This window comes from Hyla sarda, chromosome 5 (assembly GCF_029499605.1).
Source record: "Hyla sarda isolate aHylSar1 chromosome 5, aHylSar1.hap1, whole genome shotgun sequence".
In the NCBI taxonomy this organism is placed as follows: domain Eukaryota; kingdom Metazoa; phylum Chordata; class Amphibia; order Anura; family Hylidae; genus Hyla; species Hyla sarda.
In genome coordinates, this window is record NC_079193.1 from 336,112,845 (window position 1) to 336,138,728 (window position 25,884).

The following is a 25,884-nucleotide window of genomic DNA, read 5'->3' on the forward strand; positions in this document are numbered from 1 at the left end:
CAGTGTCTTTTTGCACCAAAGTTTGGCTCATCTTCTCCACTGTCATTTTTACAACTTTCTCAAAATCACACGGTCCTGTGTGTGATTTCAACTTTAGTCAGTAATTCATCATTTGCACCAATTGATCTTTGGCGCAATTTTGGCGCAAATCCCCGCCAAGAAGTTTTGTACATGGAAAACACACTTAGCAATGTCAGAAAATGTAAAGGCGTCAAAATACATTAAAACATTTTTTTTGTGAAAGCAGTGACGCCTACAGGGCTGCGCAATAGTATCCTGCGACATAGTTGTCTCTGAGGAACCTTCACCCTGCATTGAGCCAGTATTGGACATGGCTACACAGGTTCAGGAAAGGTAAGCAAAACTACAACTTCCAGCATGCCCGGACAGCCAACGGCTGTCCGGGCATGCTGGGAATTGTAGTTTTGCAACATCTGGAGGTCCGCAGGTTGAAGACCACTGCACTAAAGTAACAAAAAAATAAAAATAAATAACTACCCAAGTTGAAAATAAATTCCATTTCACATGGTGACTATAAACCTCACAAAATACCTCCTGTCGCTTGCTGATATACTGCAGGAGGGACTCCAAAATGGCCGCTCTACAGGGTAAAATATGCGTCCTCTGTGGCGGTAAGTTCTGTGTAAGGCTGGGTTCACACCACGTTTTTCAAATACGGTTACCGTATACGGTTTTCCGCTAAAAAACGTATGGCAAAAACCGTATGCAACCGTATACAACCATATGACTCTGCATCAGTTTTTGCCAACGATTTTGCTATTTTGTTGGAATAAGTTTTCCAGCAATTTAATAAAGTTACTATTGTTCTATTGAAATTCCAATCTGCGCATGTGTTGACTCCAAAAACGGATTAGAAAAACCGTGTGCTACCGTATTCCTAAATTCTGTGTACGGTTCTCATAGACAACAATGTTAAAAGAACCGCATACGGTTCGCATGCGGTTTTCCAACCGGAGGCAAAAACGTGGTCAACAGCATTTTTGCCTACGGTTGAAAAATCGGCAAAACCGTATCCGAGGCAAAACGGATGCAACCGTACACAACATTTGGAATACGGTTTACAATGCATTCTCTATGCATACGGTTTCGGATACGGTCATATACGTTTTTTTGCGGAAAACCGTAAACGGTTACCGTATTTGAAAAACGTGGTGTGAACCCAGCCTAAAAGGCGCTGTGAACAGCTGATTTCAACATTTGAGACAAAATTACTAACAACCTGCACCAAATGATAAATTTGGTGCATGTCCACGAAAACCAAAGTGAAAAAAAAAAGGGTAAAAAGAAACTGTCAACAGGCAAAATTGATAAATACCAACCCCCCCCCCCCCCCCCCCCCATGTACTTTTTTATTGAATTCCTCATACCTGGAACAGAAACATTGGCTTCTAATGGTGGCCGTCCATTGTCCCTAATGATTACTGGGACATAGATGATACCCTTTGGAAAATTTGAATGCTTCATGGCCAGACGGGCAAAAGATCCTGTCAGAAATGTATACAAGAAATATTAATCTGGTATATATACCCCACTCTTGTAACAGGGCCGCAAAACATTATTTAGACACATCAGACAAAACACAAACATGAAAATCTTAAAATGGAGCCTCCTGACCCAAAACAGGCCTGATGTGTCCATCACCACCCTAATATGATATCTTTTTGATCCATCATCAACTTTAATTAGTCTGTCAGCCAGCAATGTTCTGCATCTAGGGTCCTCCCTGACTATTATTGTCTGGTCATGCTATCAGTGACGCTAGGACCTCTACAATGGTCGTCCACCAGTCAACTTCATTTCTGCTCCTCCAATGGGAAGTTAACAATTATTTGTAGTTCTTGCCAAACACAATTGATGGAAGTGCCAGGCGTCACCACCTATCAGCGATTGATGGCCTATCCTCAGGATAGGCCATCAATCATTTTAGCCCAGAAAAACCCCTGCGTAAAAATATCTGGCACTCCCTATGGTCATGTGATTGTAGCTCCTGTGTGTGGTTGTTTTTCTGCGTATATGCTACAAGGGATACAACAAGCAATGATCTTCCCCTGCGCAGAAGCATTTAGCATTCTGCATTTTAGATCACTCCACCCTCAGCTCTACCTACCATGGGGATCTTCTCATAAGTTCTCCCTACAATACAGAGGTGGAACTGCACATTGGGAAAGCTTGCCCTAAAAATAAATTTTTAGGGTACCTGTCATCAATTAAACTTTTGATATATTTTAGATTAATGAATGTTGAATAACTTTCCAATAGCATGTTAATGAAAAATATGCTTCTTTCTATTGTATTTTTCCCGATCAGTCCTGTCAGCAAGCATTTCTGACTCATGCTGGAGTCCTAAACACTCAGAGCTGCCAGCCTGCTTTGTTCACAGCCAAACAGGCTGTGAACAAAGCAGGCAGGCAGCTCCGAGTGTTCTCCTTTGTGAACAAAGCAGACAGGCAGCTTGTAGTGTTTAGGACTCCAGCATGAGTCTGAAATGCTTGCTGCCAGGACTGGTAGGGAGACCCCTAGTGGTCATTTCTTCAAAGTGGAAAATTAAATAGAAAGAAGCATATTTTTTAATAACATGCAATTGTAAAGTTATTCTGCATACATTAATCTATAATATATCAAAAGTTTTTTTTGATGAGAGGTACCCTTTAAAATTGGCCCATCACAGGATCTTATGACGGTCCTAGGCCACATGTGCATAATACCATTTGGGCCCCCAAGCCATCTTTGTGGTCAATCACTTGGCCCTGTTGTCTAGACCTTCTGATGATATATCCTGTGTCTACAATAACAACAAAGGTTACGATTAGAGATGAGCGAACTTACAGTAAATTCGATTCGTCACAAACTTCTCGGCTCGGCGGTTGCTGACTTTTCCTGCATAAATTAGTTCAGCTTTCCGGTGCTCCGGTGGGCTGGAAAAGGTGGATACAGTCCTAGGAAAGAGTCTCCTAGGACTGTATCCACCTTTTCCAGTCCACGGGAGCACCTGAAAGCTGAACTAATTTATGCAGGAAAAGCCATCAACTGCCGAGCCGAGAAGTTCGTGACGAATCGAATTTACTGTAAGTTCGCTCATCTCTAGTTACGATACAATTAAAACTTGGATTAAAAGCACATGTTCTGTAAAGATGGAAGGTAGGCTCTTAGAATACTTTTCTCTAGTGGACTCAAGGACCCTCACTACAACACTGCAAGCCTTTCCAAATATATCAGATGCATTGTTATCCTACAGAATCATGACTACAGGTGATCTGGTTACTTGGCACTTACTATTCACATACTGAACGTCCCAGTCATTTGCTGTATTTTGATCACCACCGAGACGAAATTTCAATGACATGCCGTGAAGAGGCTCGTCATCATCTACCGCACTGAATACAAAGGACTCAGCTTTTGTCAGTGGATCACAGGCAAAGAAATCTTCGTAATAGTCTTTGGCTAAATAGGGATAATTGTCATTGACGTCATCCAGGTACAAATGGAAAACTACGGATGAACTCATTTGAGGATTTCCTGTGAAACATAACAGTATAGAGAGTCAATTGGCTATGAACACATCAATAATATAAAGGTTTAGTTTACAAAGCCAAAAGGTTTTGTTTTTTTGCATCTCAAAGGACCTCAGGACCCTTATTTATTAGCTTGTTTAGCTGTTTTCATGACTTTAATAAACTTCATAAGGCAGCCATCTTGCCATTGAACTGTATGGAGAATGTGGCCCTGGTAAAGAGATGAACTGTAGCCTCTGTGCACCAGTTCTCCTGATAGGTGAGCATCCTAGAAACGGACCTGCACCTATTAGCCATTTATGGCATTCTGATAAATCCCAAAGTGTACTTTTATTCAACTCCTGATGTGTCATACCAACGTGTCAGAAGGTGTAATGGGTGGGGGTCCAGCTGCTAAGACCCCACTGATCATTCAGTGCTCAACTGAATATGTTGTCACTATGTTTGTACTCAACTTTACTTGGAGTGTTTTCTTATTTTTTAGCTGATCATTGGTTCTATTACACAGGCCGACTATAGGGAACGAGCATTCCCATAGACACTTATTCATTTAAAGGGATACTCCGGCGATTAGACATCTTATCCCCTATCCAAAGGATAGGGGATAAGATGCCTGATTGCGGGGGTCCCGCTGCATGCCGCAACCCATTAAAATCAGCCCCCAGAGCGTGTTCGCTCCGGGTCTGATGACCGTCACATAGGGCGGAGCCGCAACGTCACAACGCTCCGTCCCTGTGATCGACAGTCATCAGACCCAGAGCGAACACGCTCCGGGACTGATTTTAATGGGGTGTGGCATGCAAGATCATGAGGGGTCCCCAGTGGCGGGACCCCCGCGATCAGGCATCTTATCCCCTATTCTTTGGATAGGGGATAAGATGTCTAAGCGCTGGAGTACCCCTTTAATAGTCAGCTTGTGTAAGGGGCCTTAAGGGTGGACTCACGTGTAGGAGATTTTGTTGTATTCATCTGAAGCCATTTTACTGAATGACACTTGCCGAAATCCTTGTTCTTACTGCCAAAACAACCCAATGGTTCGAACAGTTTTTCTGTCACATAAATTTTTGTAATCAAATCTTCCATGTGAAGATTCACCCCTTTAGGGTAAAGGTCACACGTGCCTTATTTTGCTGCGTATTTGCTGCTGTGTATTTTCCTACCCATTAAAATCAATGGGTTACAAAATCAGCTGAATATTTTCGGGGGGAAAAAGAACATTCAAGGGGGTGTGTGTTAAATTGAACCAAATTTTCAATAGTATGGTGGTTTAGACTGGATTTTTTCAGACCCCCAAAAAAAGCCAAACAAACAGAATTTGATTCTGTCAGAAGCCTTAGGCTATGTTCACAGGGTGGAGTTTCCGTGTGGAATTCTGCACTCAGAAATTTGCTAGCAGAGTCTTATTGATTTAATTTGGATTCTGCTGAACTGTGAACATGGTGGAAATCATTTTGCGGACTCCGCTCGGAAATGAGTTATAAAACCAGCCTTAAGGCGCTTTTTTGCTTTCATGTTCAATAAAAGCCGTCTGTCACCTCACAAGGTGGGGCATGAATGAGAGGCCTTACCGAGTACCAACCAGCAGGTGCAAGCCTGTTCCTTTAATTAATTTACAAGGAAGTTTGTGGCCCATCCGGTTGGCTTTGTGGTTTTCGGGGCTACCTATATAAACAAATTGTTGTCAACCACATCTGCCATACATAATGATACGGAGTCCTTGTGTGGGGCTTACTTGACTCTGCAGCAATTACATCCACCCTGTAATGGGCTTCCCGTTCACGGTCCATGTTGGCGTCGCTGTAGATTACTCCAGTTTTTTCATTAATTTTAAGCCAATTATATTTATTTCCTTTCAATGAAAACCTGAAGAGAAAAAAAACAAGTTTGGAAATTAATAAAAGTGCATTGAATCTAACGGCATGCGTGTCATTTACAGCGCACACTATCACGTGAGAGCCAGGGTCCGAATGCAGAAATCACAGGGGCCCCAGGGGTTGAACCGCCATAACCAGATACGTTTCCCCTATTCTATCCTTAAATCACCGAGGTCCCTAGAGGGGTTTTCTAGGAATTAAACTCTGATGATCTAGCTGTGTCCCCTTCATTGTTAACAGGTTAGTGGCAGTCTACACCTGTCTACAGAATGCCTAAACATACAAAGCATCGTGTGTTCAGAAAACCGCTTACCGAATCTCATCGCCTTCAGGATCAAAGCCATCTATCTGCATTAAACTGGTTCCAATAGGAGTGGCTTCAGAGACCTGTGCTTGGTATAGTGGACTCCCAAAAACTGGCTTCTCATCCACATCAGTGACAATGACCTTTAAATGTGTGGTGGAGCTTTCATTGTAAGTGATTCCGTTAGCCAGGGGTTCTGGATTTCTCGCATTTATCACTAGATTATGTTCCTTACATGTCTCATAGTCTAAAGGCTGCAGAAGAGAAGAAAGTGTACGGTCAGTGTGAAATGATAAACCCAGGGGAAGGTATATTGTTTATCTGTCACTTACAGCAGCCACTCTGATGTATCCACGACTAGTATCTGGATCTGTTTCAATTGTGAACCTTTTATCCGGATCTCCCTGGTCTACAATGTAATCAATAGCAGAGCTTCCAGTTCTTGGCACATCAGCATCTGTGGCCTGGATTTCCTTTATCAATGTATGCAAAGCAACGTTTTCTGGAATTGTCACATTCCGATACTAGAAATATAAAAAGACAGACTAAAAGGTTATAAAGTCCCTCCTATGAGAGATTAATAGATAGATATGAGATACATAGATAGATAAATATGAGATAGATGGATATATAGATATGAGATAGATAGATAGATAGATAGATATGAGATAGATAGATATAAGATAGATAGATATGAGATAGATATATATAAGATAGATAGATAGATAGATAGATATGAGATAGATAGATATAAGATAGATAGATAGATAGATAGATAGATATGAGATAGATAGATATGAGATAGATAGATATAAAATAGATAGATATGAGATAGATAGATAGATAGATATGAGATAGATAGATAGATATGAGATAGATATAAGATAGATAGATATGAGATAGATAGATAGATAGATAGATAGATAGATAAATAGATATGAGATAGATAGATATGAGATAGATAGATGATAGATAGATATGAGATAGATAGATAGACAGATAGATGAAAGATAGATATGAGATAGATACATAGATAGATAGACTTGAGATAGATAGATGATAGATATGAGATAGATAGATAGACATGAGATAGATATGAGATAGATAGATGTGAGATAGTTAGTTAGATAGATAGATAGATAGATAGATATGAGATAGATAGATAGATAGATAGATATGAGATAGATAGATAGATGATAGATATGAGATAGATAGATAGATAGATAGATATGAGATAGATAGTTAGATAGATAGATAAATAGATATATAGATAGATATGAGATAGATAGATATGAGATAGATAGTTAGATAGATAGATAAATAGATATATAGATAGATATGAGATAGATAGATAGATGATAGATATGAGATAGATAGATATGAGATAGATAGTTAGATAGATAGATGTGAGATAGATAGAAAGTTAGATAGATATGAGATAGATAGATAGACTTGAGAAAGGTGGTGTGAGACCACAGAAACGTTGTCCGTTTTTTAGCTGGAATAACCCACTTTATTATTGTTTACAGCTCCGGTGTGCTGCAGTTGCTCCTTTTTTCTCTGCAACTTTTGGACCCAGGACCGAGGTCCCTGGGACTGCTTGCACCCACATACCACGCTTCCTGTTAACCCTGAGAGTGCTGCTCTACCATTTTTTGCTAGATAGATAGATATTCCAAGGAGAGCAACACTCCTATAAATCCAGGTGCAGGCTGTCAATAGTCAAAGAAGCAAAGGATCAGCACCAAGGCTCGATAATGGCTGTGTGAGACAGCCGAAACGTAGCTGTATACTGGATGAAAAAAACCACATTATAATTCATCTGAATCAACAGTGTGCTGCTGATCCTTTGCTTCTTAGATAGATAGATAGATAGATAGATAGATAGATATGAGATAGATAGATAGATAGATAATAGATAGATATGAGATAGATAGATAGGAGACTTTCACACAACTCCAAAAAGCAGATTAAGAGAAACAAATGAGGCAAAAAATATATTTATTTATTTATTTAATTATTTATATATTTGTTTATTTAATCAATCATTTCATTATTTATTTATTTAAGTGTTTATTTTATTTTTGTTTATTTCAGTTTATTATCATTTTTCTATAAAGGAAAATCATCCAATATCACATATCTGTGAAGTGGCAAAGCTATGTGAACCTTCGCTTTCAGTACCTGGTGTGTGTTAGGATTCGGCTAGCTGGATGTGGATCCTCTGTGTCAGCGAGGGATTGGCGTGGACCGTGTCGGTGGACCGGTTCTAGGGTTGCTACTGGTTTTCACCAGAGCCCGCCGCAAAGCGGGATGGTCTTGCTGCGGCGGTAGCAACAAGGCCGTATCCACCGGCAACGGCTCAACCTCGCTGACTGCTGAGAAGGCGTGGGACAGAAGGACTAGACAGAGGCAAGGTCAGACAAAGCAGAAGGTCGGGGCAGGCGGCAAGGTTCGTAGTCAAATGGCAATAGCAGAAGGTCTGGAACACAGGCTTTGGACAACACTAAACGCTTTCTCTGGCACAAGGCAACAAGATCCGGCAAGGAAGGGAAGGGGAAGTGAGGTTATATAGAGAGGGAGCAGGTGGAAGCTAGCTAGACTGATTGGGCCAGGCACCAATCATTGGTGCACTGGCCCTTTAAATCTTAGAGAGCTGGCGCACGCGCGCCCTAAGGAGCGGAGCCGCGCGCGCCAGGACGTGACAGCCAGGGACCGGGACAGGTGAGTGACTTGGGATGCGATTCGCGAGCGGGCGCGTCCCGCTATGCGAATCGCATCCCCGCCAGCAGTATCAGTGCAGCGCTCCCGGTCAGCGGGTCTGACCGGGGCGCTGCAGAGAGAGGAACGCCGCGAGCACTCCGAGGAGGAGCAGGGACCCGGAGCGCTCGGTGTTACAGTACCCCCCCCTTAGGTCTCCCCCTCTTTTTGTCCGGTAGTTGCTTCACGTGGGACGAGGACATTGGGAGCGATTGTAGAGCTTCCTTCTGGAAGACAGAGAAGTCCTCATCAAAGGCAGGTAGTTCAGAAGGAGTGGGAATGGGGAGGGGGGGCAGAGGGTGAAGCTTGGCACGGGGCAGAGTGTTACCAGGACGGGGGCTATGAGGAGGCAAAGCATAGTCCTGATAGGCCTTGGGGAGACCAGGTGTAGGAGGAGGCACTGAGGCTTGCCTGATGGGACTGGGAGCAGACGTGAGGCATTTTTTGTGGCAAGCAGGACCCCAATTCTTGATCTCCCGGTGGTCCAGTGAAGGGTGAAAGAATGACGCTGGAGCCATGGCAGACCGAGGAGGACTTCAGAGGTGCAGTTGGGCAAAACAAAAAATTCAATTTTCTCGTGATGCAGTCCAATGCTCATAAGTAAGGGCTTTGTGCGGTAATGCACAGTGCAGTCCAACTTCACTCCGTTGACCGAAGAAATGTAGAGCGGCTTGACGAGACGGGTCACCAGGATGCAGAACCTATTAACCAAAGAGGCCAGAATAAAATTTCCAGAAGAACCAGAGTCCAAGAAGGCCACGGCTGAGAAGAAGGAGTTGGCAGAAGGAGAAATCTGCACGGGCACAGTGAGACGTGGAGAAGCAGACTTCGTACCAAGAGACGCCACACCCACGTGAGCTGGGTGCGTGCGTTTCCCAGACGTGGAGGACGAATAGGGCAATCCACCAAGAAATGTTCAGTACTAGCGCAGTACAGACATAAATTTTTATCCCTACGGCGAGTCCTCTCTTCATGGGTCAGGCGAGAGCGATCCACTTGCATAGCCTCCTCGGCGGGAGGCACAGGGGTAGATTGCAAAGGATACTGTGAGAGAGGTGCCCAGAGATCAAGGTCTTTTTCCTGGCGGAGCTCCTGGTGTCTTTCAGAAAAACGCATGTCAATGCGGGTGGCCAAAAGGATAAGTTCATGCAGGTTGGCAGGAATCTCTTGTGCGCCCAGCACATCCTTGATGTTACTGGATAGGCCTTTTTTAAAGGTCGCGCAGAGAGCCTCGTTATTCCAAGATAATTCGGAGGCGAGAGTACGAAATTGGATGGCTTACTCGCCTACTGAAGAATTACCCTGGACCAGGTTCAGCAGGGCAGTCTCGGCAGAAGAAGCTCGGGCTGGTTCCTCGAAGACACTACGGACTTCAGCGAAGAAGGACTGGACTGTGGCTGTGGCAGGATCATTGCGGTCCCAGAGCGGTGTGGCCCAAGACAAGGCCTTTCCAGACAGAAGACTAACTACGAACGCCACCTTAGACCGTTCTGTAGGAAATTGGTCCGACAACATCTCCATATGTAGGGAACATTGAGACAGGAAGCCTCGGCAGAGTCTAGAGTCCCCATCAAATTTGTCCGGCAGGGACAAGCGGAGGCTAGGAGCGGCCACTCGCTGCGGAGGAGGTGCAGGAGCTGGCGGAGGAGATGGTTGCTGCTGTAGCAGTGGCAGAAGTTGCTGTAACATGGCGGTCAACTGCGACAGCTGCTGTCCTTGTTGGGCAATTTGCTGCGATTGCTGGGCGACCACCGTGGGTAGGTCAGCGAGACTTGGCAGCGGCACCTCAGCGAGATCCATGGCCGGATCTACTGTTATGATTTGGCTAGCTGGATGTGGATCCTCTGTGTCAGCGAGGGATTGGCGTGGACCGTGTCGGTGGACTGGTTCTAGGGTTGCTACTGGTTTTCACCAGAGCCCGCCGCAAAGCGGGATGGTCTTGCTGCGGCGGTAGCAACAAGGTCGTATCCACCGGCAACGGCTCAACCTCGCTGACTGCTGAGAAGGCATGGGACAGAAGGACTAGGCAGAGGCAAGGTCAGACGTAGCAGAAGGTCGGGGCAGGCGGCAAGGTTTGTAGTCAAATGGCAATAGCAGAAGGTCTGGAACACAGGCTTTGGACAACACTAAACGCTTTCTCTGGCACAAGGCAACAAGATCCGGCAAGGAAGGGAAGGGGAAGTGAGGTTATATAGACAGGGAGCAGGTGAAAGCTAGTTAGACTGATTGGGCCAGGCACCAATCATTGGTGCACTGGCCCTTTAAATCTTAGAGAGCTGGCGCGCGCGCCCTAAGGAGCGGAGCCGCGCGCGCCAGGACGTGACAGCCGGGGACCGGACAGGTGAGTGACTTGGGATGCGATTCGCGAGCGGGCGCGTCCCGCTATGCGAATCGCATCCCCGCCGGCAGTGTCAGTGCAGCGCTCCCGGTCAGCGGGTCTGACCGGGGCGCTGCAGAGAGAGGAATGCCGCGAGCGCTCCGGGGAGGAGCAGGGACCCGGAGCGCTCGGCGTAACAGTGTGACTCCTTTGTGCAGCAGTAACTGCATGTAAACATTTCAGAGAATTCTCCATACGAAACAGGTCCTACATCTCTGTATGTTGGTGGGTCACCTCAAGCCTCGGACATAACTGACGAAGCGAAGGGCGAAAACGTACGTTCAGGGCTGGAGGTGAGGTATCTGGCTACAGGGTGCACAGTCTATTTCTTTATATACCATGATTTGTATACATTGGTTGGGTAGTAGTGCACTTTATCTATTGCCTGTTTGTGTTTACAGCAGTTTCCAGTGACATGCACTACCTATTCTACATCTACATCTGTGTTCCTGGACCAAATGTGGCCATTATTTTGAGCTTACCCCTCATTTTTTCTGTTTTGATTATTGCTTTGTGTTAGGATTCGGCAGGCTGGAGGTGGATCCTCTGTGTCAGAGAGGGATTGGCGTGGACCGTACCGGTGGACCGGTTCTAAGTTGCTACTGGTATTCACCAGAGCCCGCCGCAAAGCGGGATGGTCTTGCAGCGGCGGTAGCAACTAGGTCGTATCCACCGGTAACGGCTCAACCTCTCTGACTGCTGAGACAGGCGCGGTACAGAAGGACAAGGCAAGAGCAAGGTCGGACGTAGCAGAAGGTCAGGGCAGGCAGCAAGGGTCGTAGTCAGGGGCAACATCAGAAGATCAGGAACACAGGCTTGGGACATACACAAAACGCTTTCACTGGCACAAGGCAACAAGATCCGGCAATATTGGGAAGGGGAAGTGAGGTTATATAGGCGTGCAGCAGGTGGGAGCTAATTACAGTGATTGGGCCAGGCACCAATCAGTGGTGCACTGGCCCTTTAAATCGTAGAGAGCTGGCGCGCGCGCCCTAGACAGCGGAGCCGCGCGCACCAGAACGTGACAGCCAGGGACCGGGACAGGTAAGTAGCTTGGGATGCGATTCGCAAGCGGGCGCGTCCCGCTATGCGAATCACATCCCCGTCGTCAGTGTCAGTGCAGCGCTCCCGGTCAGCGGGTCTGACCGGGGCGCTGCAGAGAGGAAAACGCCGCGAGCGCTCTGGGGAGGATCAGGGACCCGGAGCGCTCGGCGTAACAGTACCCCCCCCCCCCCCTTAGGTCTCCCCCTCTTTTTGTCTCCTTGTCCCTTCAAATGAGACGAGAACATAGGGGGCGACTCTTGAGTTTCCTTCCGGAAAAAAGAGAAGTCCTGGGTAGCTACATCAGCGGCAGGCAATCCAGAAGAAGTGGGAATGGGGAGGGGGGGCAGAGGGTGAAGCTTGGCACAGGGCAGAGTGTTACCAGGAAGGGGGCTATGAGGAAGCAAAATCTCAACTTGTTTTTTGCCGAGAATATCCTGGTAAGCCTTGGGAGGGACCAGTATGGGTGGAAGCTCAAGAGTTAGACAAGTGGGAGCAGATGTGAGGCATCGTTTGTGACAAGCAGGACCCCAATTCTTGATCTCCCCGGTGGTCCAGTCAAGGGTGGGAGAATGACGTTGGAGCCATGGCAGACTGAGAAGGACTTCAGAGGTGCACTTGGGCAGAACAAAAAATTCAATTTTCTCGTGATGCAGTCCAATGCTCATAAGCAGGGGTTCTGTGCGGTAACGCACAGTGCAGTCCAATTTTACTCCGTTGACCGAAGAAATGTAGAGCGGCTTGATGAGACGGGTCACTGGGATGCAGAACCTATTAACAAAAGAGTAGCTTGGGATGCGATTCGCGAGCGGGCGCGTCCCGCTATGGGAATCGCATCCCCGTCGTCAGTGTCAGTGCAGCGCTCCCGGTCAGCGGGTCTGACCGGGGCGCTGCAGAGAGGAAAACGCCGCGAGCGCTCTGGGGAGGAGCAGGGACCCGGAGCGCTCGGTGTAACAGTACCCCCCCCCCTTAGGTCTCCCCCTCTTTTTGTCTCCTTGTCCCTTCAAATGAGACGAGAACATAGGGGGCGACTCTTGAGTTTCCTTCCGGAAAAAAGAGAAGTCCTGGGTAGCTACATCAGCGGCAGGCAATCCAGAAGAAATGGGAATGGGGAGGGGGGGCAGAGGGTGAAGCTTGGCACGGGGCAGAGTGTTACCAGGAAGGGGGCTATGAGGAGGCAAAATCTCAACTTGTTTTTTGCCGAGAATATCCTGGTAAGCCTTGGGAGGGACCAGTATGGGTGGAAGCTCAGGAGTTAGACAAGTGGGAGCAGATGTGAGGCATCGTTTGTGACAAGCAGGACCCCAATTCTTGATCTCCCCGGTGGTCCAGTCAAGGGTGGGAGAATGACGTTGGAGCCATGGCAGACCGAGAAGGACTTCAGAGGTGCACTTGGGCAGAACAAAAAATTCAATTTTCTCGTGATGCAGTCCAATGCTCATAAGCAGGGGTTCTGTGCGGTAACGCACAGTGCAGTCCAATTTTACTCCGTTGACCGAAGAAATGTAGAGCGGCTTGACGAGACGGGTCACTGGGATGCAGAACCTATTAACAAAAGAGGCCAGAATAAAATTTCCCGCAGAACCAGAGTCCAAGAAGGCCACAGCTGAGAAGGAGGAGTTGGCAGAAGGAGAAATCCGCACAGGCACAGTGAGACGTGAAGAAGCAGAATTCACACCAAGGGACGCCACTCCCATTTGAACAGGGTGCGTGCGTTTCCCAGACGCGGAGGACGAATAGGGCAGTCCATTAGGAAATGTTCAGTACTAGCGCAGTACAGGCATAAGTTTTTATCTCTGCGACGAGACCTCTCTTCATGGGTCAGGCGAGACCGATCCACTTGCATAGCCTCCTCGGCGGGAGGCACAGGGGTAGATTGCAAAGGATACTGGGAGAGAGGTGCCCAGAGATCAAGGTCCTTTTCCTGGCAGAGCTCCTGGTGTCTTTCAGAAAAACGCTTGTCGAAGCGGGTGGCCAAAAGGATAAGTTCAGACAGGTTAGCTGGAATTTCTTGTGCGGCCAGTACATCTTTGATGTTGCTGGATAAGCCTTTCTTGAAGGTCGCGCAGAGGGCCTCATTGTTCCAGGCTAACTCTGAGGCGAGGGTACGAAACTGGATGGCGTATTCGCCTACGGAAGAAGTTGCTTGGACTAGGTTCAGCAAGGCAGTCTCGGCAGAGGAGGCCCGGGCTGGCTCCTCGAAGACACTACTGACTTCAGCGAAGAGGGACTGGACAGTGGCTGTGGCAGGATCATTGTGGTCCCAGAGCGGTGTGGCCCAAGTCAAGGCCTTTCCAGACAGAAGACTAACTACGAAAGCCACCTTAGACTGTTCTGTAGGAAATTGGTCCGTCAACATCTCCAGATGTAGGGAACATTGAGACAGGAAACCACGGCAGAGTCTAGAGTCCCCATCAAATTTGTCCGGCAGGGACAAGCGGAGGCCAGGAGCGGGCACTCGCTGCGGAGGAGGTGCAGAAACTGGCGGAGGAGATGATTGCTGCTGTAGTAGTGGCAGAAGTTGCTGTAGCATGGCGGTCAACTGCGACAGCTGCTGTCCTTGTTGGGCGATTTGTTGGGATTGCTGGGCGACCACCGTGGGTAGGTCAGCGAGACTTGGCAGCGGCACCTCAGCGGGATCCATGGCCGGATCTACTGTTAGGATTCGGCAGGCTGGAGGTGGATCCTCTGTGTCAGAGAGGGATTGGCGTGGACCGTACCGGTGGACCGGTTCTAAGTTGCTACTGGTATTCACCAGAGCCCGCCGCAAAGCGGGATGATCTTGCAGCGGCGGTAGCAACCAGGTCGTATCCACCGGTAACGGCTCAACCTCTCTGACTGCTGAGACAGGCGCGGTACAGAAGGACAAGGCAAGAGCAAGGTCGGACGTAGCAGAAGGTCAGGGCAGGCAGCAAGGGTCGTAGTCAGGGTCAACAGCAGAAGGTCAGGAACACAGGCTTGGGACATACACAAAACACTTTCACTGGCACAAGGCAACAAGATCCGGCAATACTGGGAAGGGGAAGTGAGGTTATATAGGCGTGGAGCAGGTGGGAGCTAATTACAGTGATTGGGCCAGGCACCAATCAGTGGTGCACTGGCCCTTTAAATCTTAGAGAGCTGGCGCGCGCGCGCCCTAGAGAGCGGAGCCGCGCGCCAGAACGTGACAGCCGGGGACCGGGACAGGTAAGTAGCTTGGGATGCGATTCGCGAGCGGGCGCGTCCCGCTATGCGAATCGCATCCCCGTCGTCAGTGTCAGTGCAGCGCTCCTGGTCAGCGGGTCTGACCGGGGCGCTGCAGAGAGGAAAACGCCGCGAGCGCTCCGGGGAGGAGCAGGGACCCGGAGCGCTCGGCATAACACTTTGACTATTACATGCTTTTTAAACACTGTGTGTCATTTTTTATATATGTCTAATATCTAAAGACATGGAAAACAAAGATTTTAGAGTCTGTAAACGATACTTACATCAGAACTCTCAAATATGGGAATGTTGTCATTGATATCAATCACATTTATTACCACCCAACAACTTGTATTGAGAGCTGTAAAGAGAAAAGACAGATTTAATGGAAATATTAAAGTGAATGATGGCTGTTGGTAAGTTATAAAATGATGTTCCAAGCTCAAGTGCGAAAAAGGCTGTATTGAGCTGCAGCATGCATGCCTCCTTCCTCCCCACCCCTCCCTGCCCTGTATGATTGATGTACAGGGTTTGGCTTCCAGCACTGGGTCTTTTGTGCCAATCATACTAATTAATAATAATAAAAAAAATTATCTGCAACTTTATTGTGTTAGTGTAGCATGTGGTATAGTGTATAGCTTAGGGAACCTGTGTTGTTTATTGTACTGTAATGCTTTGTGTGATTGTAATTTATTGTACAACTTATAATGACGACTGAATGATCAATAAAGCTCTTTCAATACCTTTATTAATATTGGGACCTTAATACTACTATGGAAGCAATTATATTATAATTAACATTACACAAGGTAATTGTTATTTATGCCGTTCTCTAATTGCAGTGGTTATTATTAATATATTATTGGAATAACTAAGCAGAAACCCCAAAAAGTAGAGTACTAATAAATAAAACCAGAGCTCCAACAGATTTTTGTCTCATAGAAGAATACTTACAAGGCTTCCCTTCATCTGTCACCTCCACTTTTAGCCTATACTGGCTGTCTTTCTGAATATCTATGTCGGCACTATTCAGTTGAATTTCACCATCGTACGAGGTGATTCGGAACAGGTTTCCTGTTGTATGAGGCCATTGTTCCAGAATTTTATATCTTAGCACTGCATTTGTAGAGTCGGGGTCATCCATATCAGAAGCTTCCAGCTTACCTATAAAGGCTCCTGTAGTACAAAAAATTGCAACATAATTTTATATATAATATTTCTGACAAACATCTTCGGTCACATTAATAGGTCCTTATGTCTGAAAGTCTCTTCCAGCTTTGCAATCTTAACTGACTTTTTTATTCAATTGCTACAAATTTTACTGTCTCAAACTGAAATGATTAAGTCCTCTTAAGGCTTTATCTGGGGGGAAAAAAACATGGCCAGGCTGCCAAAAACTAAAAGAAAAAAAACGAATTAAAAATAAATTGTACTTACCTCTCACTTGGTCACTGTAGCCTTTGGTCATTGCTGCTTTAGTATTCCCTGCGCTCCACTTCCTGGTGCTGGGGCCTAATATGAGTGACACTCAGCCAATCAGGGGATGAGGCAGGACAGTACCAGGAAGTAGAGACTGCACAGCAGAGACTGGAAGCAGTGATGAAGGAGGCTATGAGGACCAAGTGAGACAAAAGTATATATATATATATATATATATATATATATATATATATATTTTTTTTTTTTTTTTTATTATTATTATTATAAAAAAAATGTTGTCAAAAAAATTTTTTTTTGCTGGACAACCACATTAAAGGAATTTGTCAGGGGTGTAGAAAATGTATTATCTCTTCTGTTCCCAGCCACTGCACTTTATTAAAGTTAATACATATACACTATATAATGTACATATATACTTTCTACATCTTACCAATAATTTCATTTTCCTGGAATTCAAAAACTGTCTCGGCAGCTGGGCACACTGGAGGGTTATCATTGATGTCCTCAACAGTTACTTCAATCTGAAGGGGTCTTGCTACAGTGACACCATTTAAGTTCTTTACCAAGGCATAAAAGACATACTGAAAAATAATGTGCAAATAGTGAGGACTATAAAAGAATATATTGAGAGGAAGCATGCACTAGTGATACATCCCAATCCACTTTAATAAAATAACATAAGGAGGTAGTTCAGGGCTGGATAAAGGTTCATGAATTCGTCGTTCCCCCCCATAAAGGAGAGAGGGTCAAGCGTGCACATGATCCTCTCCTTTGAGGTCTATGCAGCATGCTTAACAATAAAAAGCTTAGATATTTACTATAACAGTGTAAAGTCTTATCAATTACCAGTTCCCGCTCCTCCCTGTCCAGTGGTTCTGTGACATTGATATTTCCATTCTGATCAATAGCAAATGGAAACCTTGGCAACTTATCTCTTTGGTGCAGTTCATAAATGACGCTCTGATCATTCCATGTGACCTAAAGGACAAGAAGGGACATTTACATATAGTATCATTCTAAACCAGGCAGATGTATATATATATATATATATATATATATATATATATATATATATATATATATATATATATATATTATTTTTTTTTTTTTTTTTTTTTTACAACACTATACTTGTCTAGAAGAAAACTAGAATTGTCTAGAAGAAATTATTTTTTCAAAAAATAGCACCACCCTTATCCTTGGGATCTTTTGGTTATTTTTACTTATCCTTAAAGGGGGTGTCCGGTGAAAACTTTCTTATTCCCTCTCCACAGAATAGGGGATAAATAGCGGATCACTGGGGGTCTGACTACTGGGACCCCCAGGAATCTCCAGAACAAGAACCCGGCTCTCATTGAGGAGCGCGTGTTGTAGACAGCATGTGCTCCATTCATTTCTATGGGAGCAAAGAAGATATCCAAGTACAGCACTCATGAATCTCCTGACTTGCCATAGAAATAAATTGGTTGACTGTCTAAACTGTATGGGGGCCTCCCGACTCGATTAGGGTCTGGAATGTTGGATTTCAATTGACCAACTCTATAATTCTGGGAAAGATAAGCTGTTGCCAGAGGATATAGGGCATCTTCATTTATCTGTATGGGGAGTCCAGGAGAGATAGCTGTCAGTCAAATGTTCGCTGTTGTTGATGTATGGCTATAGATGTTGTGTGTATGGTTTGTCAGTTCTTTTGACAAGCATATTAATTATATGTGTTGAATTAAAGGCCATGGCTGGTGATTGACTTCCACAAGGCGGTAGGAGATGTCGGCGCTGACCAAGATCGGACACGTCCGGTAGGTGAAAGAACTTTTTTCTTTTTCAAATGCAGCTCGTTTCGCCGCGCAAGCGCGTCGAAACGCGTTGCATTTGAAAAATAAAAGTTCTTTTACCTACCGGACGTGTCCGATCTTGGTCAGCGCTGACATCTCCTAACGCCTTGTGGAAGTCCTTCTCCCGGTGTATTACATCCAGGTCGGGGAGGCTGCAGACCACGCCTATTCTCTCACCCACGCAGACCATTGTTGTGTGTGAGTTCACACAACCGCCTTTGGTAAGGGTCTCTCATTACGCTAATCTGAACCTTACAGTGGCGATTTTAAACTATGGGGCGCTCTTCCCTCTTGTTATGGCTGGTGATTGGCTGACAGTGCAGAGCCTGTGGGGTTGATGTGTCACAGGAACTAAGAAGAAGTGATAATGAATGGGGATCTAGAACACTGGCTCAACAGCGGCAGGGGATCGGAGGAGGTAAATATTACTTCCTTTTTGTATTTACACTACCCCTAGCCATATTTAGACATTTTTTTTTATCATCAGATAACCCCTTTAAGGTATGTTACCAGTACCCTCCCAAGTCCAGGCATTCAAAGCAGTCTCTGTCTGTCCTTGTCTATAGCACCAAATAGCAAACCTCTTTGTGGAGTCAATTATTTATTGCTACTATTCTAGATAGGACAATTCAGAACTGATTGAGGCTTCATTTTGTTCAGAATTTTCCTAGAATAGTAATAAATAATGGACCCCTTAAAGACAAATTCTAGTATATTCCCCAGTTTATAGATTTACGTCAACTAGAGTTACATAGACCACCTATCTACTTGATTGCCTCAAAAATCCTCCTTCTGAATGAAACCCAATAATGTCAAGTTGCCTTTCCATCCTTAATGGGAAAAAAGACAAATTTCTGCTTTCGAATACATTGCATCAGCGGAGGACCAGTCTAAAGAACCCCAGTTCACACATTGTTGGTTCCTATATGCTACATTTTAGGACATTCTCATATTCTTCTTGGGGAACTTTTCTAACAAGTAAAGTATTTAAAGTGGACAACCCCTATAACAAAATAAAGTAATTATGTTTCTGCACTCGCTGTGCTGACTTATATTTGTATTTAGGGGAACCATTACTATTTTTTTTATTAAAGGGGTACTCCGGTGGAAAAAAAAAAATTCACATTAACTGGCTCCAGAAAGTTAAAAAGATTTGTTAATTACTTCTGTTAAAAATTCTTAAAGGAGTACTCCGGCGCGCACTTTTTTCATTTTATCCCGTCCGGGCTGCAAAATAAAAGAAAACACACTTTCTCTTACCTGCCGACGAGCCCCCGGAGCTCCGGTACAGGTGTTCGGTCCCCGGGATGTATTCTTCTTACTTCCTGTTAGCCCGGCACGTCACACGGAGCTTCAGCCTATCACTGGCCGAGGCGGGACATTGCTGCGGCCGGTGATAGGCTGACGCTCTGTGTGACGTGCCGGGCTAACAGGAAGTAAGAAGAATACAGCCCGGGGACCAAACACCTGTACCGGAGTAAATGTAGAAACAAAACCAGCTCACCCCTGGTCCGGATATTGAGCACGGAGAGAGTGTGGACTTGCACTCGCAGACAGCAAGAAATATGGAAAGAACTCCAGCTCAGGTGCAGATCAAATCAGTATGGCTTTATTTAACATCACGCCAGAAGCAACAGGTAACAGGTCGGAAGTGACGCGTTTCGGCCAGGTGCTGGCCTTAGTCTAGACTAAGGCCAGCACCTGGCCGCAACGCGTCACTTCCGACCTGTCACCTGTTGCTTCTGGCGTGATGTAAAATAAAGCCATACTGATTTGATCTGCACCTGAGCTGGAGTTCTTTTCCATATTTCTACCTGTACCGGAGTGTACCAGAGCTCCGGGGGCTCGTTGGCAGGTAAGAGAAAGTGTGTTTTCTTTTATTTTGCAGCCCGGACGGGATAAAATGAAAAAAGTGCACGCCGGACTACTCCTTTATCCCTTCCAGTCCTTATCAGCTGCTGTATGCTCCAAAGGAAGTTGAGTTGTTCTTTTCTGTCTGACCACAGTGCTCTCTGCTGACACATCTGCCCATGTTAGTAACTGTCCAGAGTAGGAGCAAATCCCCATAGCAAACCTCTCCTGTTCTGGACAGTTCCTGACATGGACAGAGGTGGCAGCAGAGAGAAATGTGGTCAGACAGAAGAGAACAACTCAACTTCCTTTGGAGCATACAGCAGCTGATAAGTACTGGAAGGGTTAAGATTTTTTAACAGAAGTCATTTACAAATCTGTTTAACTTTCTGGAGCTAGTTAATATGAAAAAAAAAAGTTTTTTCCACCGGAGTACCCATTTAATTAAAAAAAATAGTATACAGCAGCTGATAAATACTGGAAGGATTAAAGGGTAACTCTCATTAAAATTAATTTTTGCTATTGCACTCCTTACGGTAAATAAAAAATATTTCTAATATACTTTGTTTATAAAAAATGATGTTTTCTCTGTTTTATTTGGGCTTACTTTTGTAAGCACAAATAAAACAGAGAAAAGAGCACATTTTCACATTTTCAAGAGCACATTTTCCTCCATCTTATACACAGACTTAGGACCGAAGCCCAAACACAGAAAGTGCAGCCTGGAGTGCTGAGGGGGTGTGTCCAGCCTCATCCAATCATAGCTTCTCTCACACTTAACTGCCATATGTTGTTGGTTGGACACCCCCCCCCCCCCCCCTCAGCACTCCAGGCTGCACTTTCTGTGTTTGGACCTCGGTCCTAAGTCTGTGTATGAGATGGGGGAAATGTGCTCTTGAGCTTTTTTAAGCACAAACAAAACATCGAAAACTTCATTTTTTTAACCAAAGTATATTAGAAATCTTATTTAGTTACCATAAGGAGTGCAATAGCAAAAAAAAAAAATTCGTTTTAATTAGAGTTACCATTTAAGATTTTTAAATAGAAATAATTTACAAATCTGCTTAACTTATTTGCACCAGTTGATCAGAATTTTTTTTCCCAGCGGAGTACCCCTTTAAGTAGACATTTACCTATTATCATCCATAATCCTTTAAAAGTGTATGAAAGAAAAAAAAAAAAAACATGGCTGTTTATATTCACAAACACATTGGTTGTGCTTGGCCTTTTGTCAGACACATTTGCTTCAGTAGAACTAAGTTGCAATATCAGACACAACCCGTGGCACTATTTTGGGAAGAAAAACCGCTATGTTTGTCTAATTTTATATAATCCCTTTAAGGAAAGTCCCTCTGCTGAGCATCTTGGCACAAATCTTTACGCCCATGATGGCCTACAGGCTAAAGGGCCTCAACATCTATAAATCCATATATTTGTTGAATTATAAATGCATTATAATTTACCTTACTAATGTTTATATTTACCAAATATACTAGGAATGAATGAAAAATAAAATGGCTGAGGATACGTTGTGGAAGAATGAAGGGGTTAATATGCTGTTCTTTTCACAAGCATTAATGGAATCAGTGTTCGGGCTGCTCTGGCTCTTGAATCGCACAGCGTCTGGTTATATTTTCCATTGCGTGGATTATTTTACAAACTCTGCTTTGAAATACCATAACATTGCTGTCCCTCACTGTGTTACCCTTGTACGTAACACGTGTCCTGAGTTCCTTCTCAGTGATATTCTCATTGCATAATTCAATTATTTGTACTGTAATGAATTTTGCAATATGAGTTTTTTGTTTTATTGGGTTCAGCAGAATCATTTTATGAAGTATGACAAGAAGCTGGCTCATGGGGTACTAATAATTCCAAATAACTTTATCAGAACACGTGCCCCATGCTTAGACTTTATATGAAATATATAGGAATCCACAGGCCAGAATATCGACTAATGCAAAATCTATAACCAGGACGTCCCCCTATTATGTGTCTTATAGAATTCTGGTGCTTATTTGTAGCATAGAGATCTCTGGACCCCTAGGACATTAAAGAGAACCTGTCACCAAATTTTTTTTTATAATATAGTGTTCCTTGTGTAATTAGCAGACACTTTCCCACTTGCTTTTAAAATTATCAACATAAATATGTTTAAAATGTAATAGAAAAACAGCCACTAGGTGGCTCTGTTCTGTTCCCTGCCACAATTAATAGAGTGAGTTTGGTCTCCTCCTGGCCTGGTAGGAGACCAACCTCAGGAAGTGCTTCTCTGCACTGAGCTTGATTGTTAGCTACACATAGCCTCACTGAAAGCTGCACAGAGCCTCACTGAAAGCTGCAAAGACCGAAGGCTACACAGAGCCTCACTGAAAGCTGCACAGAGCCTCACTGAAAGCTGCAAAGACCGAAGGCTACACAGAGCCTCACTGAAAGCTGCACAGAGCCTCACTGAAAGCTACTCAGCCTAAAAGCTGTACAAAGCCTCATTGAAAGCTGCGCAGAGCCTCACTGAAAGCTGCAAAGAGCCTCACTGAAACATGCATAGAGCCTCACTGAAAGCTGCACAGCCTAAAAGCTGTATAGAGCCTCATTGAAAGCTGCGAAGAGCTTGAGGTCTTCTATTCATCACAGCACTGCAATAATGTGAGGGCAGAAATGGCACCCCAGCCGGCTTCAGTGATGTCATGCCTGCTGGGAAATACACACTTAATCCTGCTGGAGAGCAAAAATAAAGGTAAGATACAGGGGTTTTTACAGATCTGACATTTATTTAAGGGTGGGAGGAGTGTTAGGAGTAGTTAGGGAACATAGCCTGAGTTAGTATAGAAAGGTTTTTTTGGTGATAGGTACTTTTTAAGGCCTGGGTGCCATTGCTATCTCTGCACTCCCTATAGTGACACCCCTGGGCCAGAGGTTTAGCGAGGCATTTCTTCACCTAGCATATGATTCAGTTGATTCCTATAGCAAAATATCTATCCCAAGGGATCACATTGGCCTGTGTCTTTGGGCTCAGACCCCTTTGACTTCGATATTGTCATTGTCGCAAATCATATCTGAATGAAGGTCCATTTATATGAATGGGGCTTTCCTTACAATGGATGGTTCCCCTATCAGACGCTACTACTGTAGATGAATATACTATATAAAAATAGAAAATACCATAATCATGCATAATTTATGAAGTTTTGGAGGGATTAGAGATCATGTTTTATCATGTTCAGAGATCATGTTTTAACTAATATAAACTTGAATTTGTATGTGAAGCGTTGTATGAACTCTTTGTTCTCTGGTATAAAACACTACCGTAGATGGTACAAGTGCACAGTAGGTAAAGGGGGAGTCGCTGTGCAGAAGAAATGCTGAAGGGACCTCTGTTCCTTTGTTCTTGGAATTGGGAAGGGTCCTAGACATTGGACCCCACTGATCATTATTATAATACACCTCAGCATATTACAAGGACAGGAACGTACAGGTCTAGTTATCAGCAAAGAGAGGGGCAGGGGAGGCAGCGAGAAGTGAAAATCACAGTTTTCTGGTAGCACTTTGAATATATAATGTATAATATAACAGCATCCTAAGAGGACATTCACACTGCGGAATTTCCGAGCAGAGAAATTCTCTTCAGAAATTCTGGTGCAGCAGCCTCCCATTGTTTTCCATAGGGTTCTGCTGCATCGGCACACGATCAATCGTTCGGGGGACATCGGTGCAGACTGCATTGATGTCAATGGTGACGGCGCAGGTCTGCGTGGTCCTTGCGCCGATGGATTTCAGCGGTGACTGGTGCACTAGGAATATCTGCCGAAACTATCTATGGGTGGATATTCCGTACTGTGAACATACCCTTAGGATATAGTTTTTTTTTTCTATTTCTATCATGCACACTTGTTTTTTAATATGAGGTTAGAAATAAAGTGAAGTTTTATGTATTCTGGGTGCTGGATGCCATTTTTCTACTGATTACATGTTTTTTCTGTGTGTGGGGTTGCATAGTTGTCTGTGTAATGGAGCTTTCTATCTACTGCAGTGGTCTCAAAATGTGGTCCTCCAGATGTTGCAAAACGTCAACTCCCAGCATGCTCGGACAGCCTTCGGCTGTCCGGGCATGCTGGGAGTTGACGTTTTGCAATATCTGGAGGGCCACAGTTTGAGACCACTGATCTACTAGAACCCAAATCGACTTCAGGAGAGGCGAATGGATGTAAAACTAGTTTTAAAGGGGTTATCCAGGAAAAAAAACTTTTTTTCTATATCAACTGGCTCCAGAAAGTTAAACAGATTTGTACATTACTTCTATTAAAAAAAATCTTAATCCTTTCTGTACTTATGAGCTTCTGAATTTGAGTTGTTCTTTTCTGTCTAAGTGCTCTCTGATGACACATGTCTCGGGAACCGCCCAGTTTAGAAGCAAATCCCCATAGAAAACCTCTTCTACTCTGTGCAGTTCCCGAGACAAGCAGAGATGTCAGCAGAGAGCACTGTTGCCAGACAGAAAAGAACAACTCAACTTCAGCAGCTGATAATTATTGAAAGGATTAAGATTTTTTAATAGTAAGTCATTTACAAATCTGTTTAACTTTCTGGAGCCAGTTGATATATATATATATATATATATATATAAAAAAAAAAAAAAAATTCCTGGAATACCCCTTTAAGTGTTGTGCATGTGAAGCCCAATGTTACCATCTCTTATTGCCTAAATTGGAATAAAATAAAAAATGATCATTAGTGATAGTACTTTTCAGGTGAGTACCTTGGTGATGGTGTAGGGATGAGGGATTGTGGAGTTTTCCTGGATGGTGATTGGTGCCGGCTGTTTCCACAGATTTTCATTTATGGTAATATACACCTTTGCGTTATCGGTAAAGGGTCTCTCTGAAAGGTCTGATACTTCTAAAACAAGTTCATACGGCTTATCCCCGAACTTCAAATGCTGAGTTCCTGCAATAAACAGGGAAACATATTACTTGTTGTAGATTAAGCAGATAAAATTCCCATAATTCATGCTGGGTGAATCGCTTGATATAGGCATTTATTTCCCATATTATTATAGTAATAAGGCTAGATACTAGACAGAAGGTCTCCACAAAATATCTAGTATTCATATACACACTCCATAAAATGGATGTAGGATTAAAGGGGCATTCCCATTCCCAAATGATGCCAAAGAATATGTCATAAATAAATATGTCATAAATGTAGGTGTTACTTAAAGGGGTACTCCAGTGGAAAACTTTTTTTTTTATTAAATCAACTGGTGCCAGAAAGTTAAACAGATTTGTAAATTACTTCTATTAAAAAATCTTAATCCTTCTAGTACTTATTAGCTGCTGAATACTACATTGGAAATTCTTTTCTTTTTGGAACACGGAGCTCTCTGCTGACATCACGACCACAGTGCTCTCTGCTGACATCTCTGTCCATTTTAGGAACTGTCCGGAGCAGCATATGTTTGCTATGGGGATTTTCTCCTACTTTGGACAGATCTTAAAATGGACAGAGATGTCAGCAGAGAGCACTGTGGTCATGATGTCAGCAGAGAGCTTTGTGTTCCCAAAAGAAAATCATTTCCTCATTAGTATTCAGCAGCTAATAAGTTCTAGAAGGATTAAGATTTTTTAACAGAAGTAATTTGCACCAGTTGATTTTAGAAAAAAGAGTTTCCCACCAGAGTACCCTGCTGCAT

The 25,884-nt window shown here is 44.2% G+C and overlaps 1 protein-coding gene across 1 annotated transcript in view; it reads right to left on the reverse strand.

Moving 5' to 3' along the window:
* CDH17 (cadherin 17) overlaps positions 1 to 25,884 on the reverse strand; it is a 70,901-nt gene that overhangs the window by 13,434 nt on the left and 31,583 nt on the right. The window contains exons 6-15 of the mRNA XM_056522498.1: positions 24,952 to 25,139; positions 17,359 to 17,490; positions 16,943 to 17,093; positions 16,027 to 16,248; positions 15,357 to 15,433; positions 6,044 to 6,235; positions 5,721 to 5,965; positions 5,266 to 5,396; positions 3,295 to 3,537; positions 1,389 to 1,505 (exon numbers count right to left, since the gene is read on the reverse strand). Coding sequence (XP_056378473.1) covers positions 1,389 to 1,505; positions 3,295 to 3,537; positions 5,266 to 5,396; positions 5,721 to 5,965; positions 6,044 to 6,235; positions 15,357 to 15,433; positions 16,027 to 16,248; positions 16,943 to 17,093; positions 17,359 to 17,490; positions 24,952 to 25,139 — 1,698 coding nt within the window. The remainder of the gene's footprint in view (positions 1 to 1,388; positions 1,506 to 3,294; positions 3,538 to 5,265; positions 5,397 to 5,720; positions 5,966 to 6,043; positions 6,236 to 15,356; positions 15,434 to 16,026; positions 16,249 to 16,942; positions 17,094 to 17,358; positions 17,491 to 24,951; positions 25,140 to 25,884) is intronic.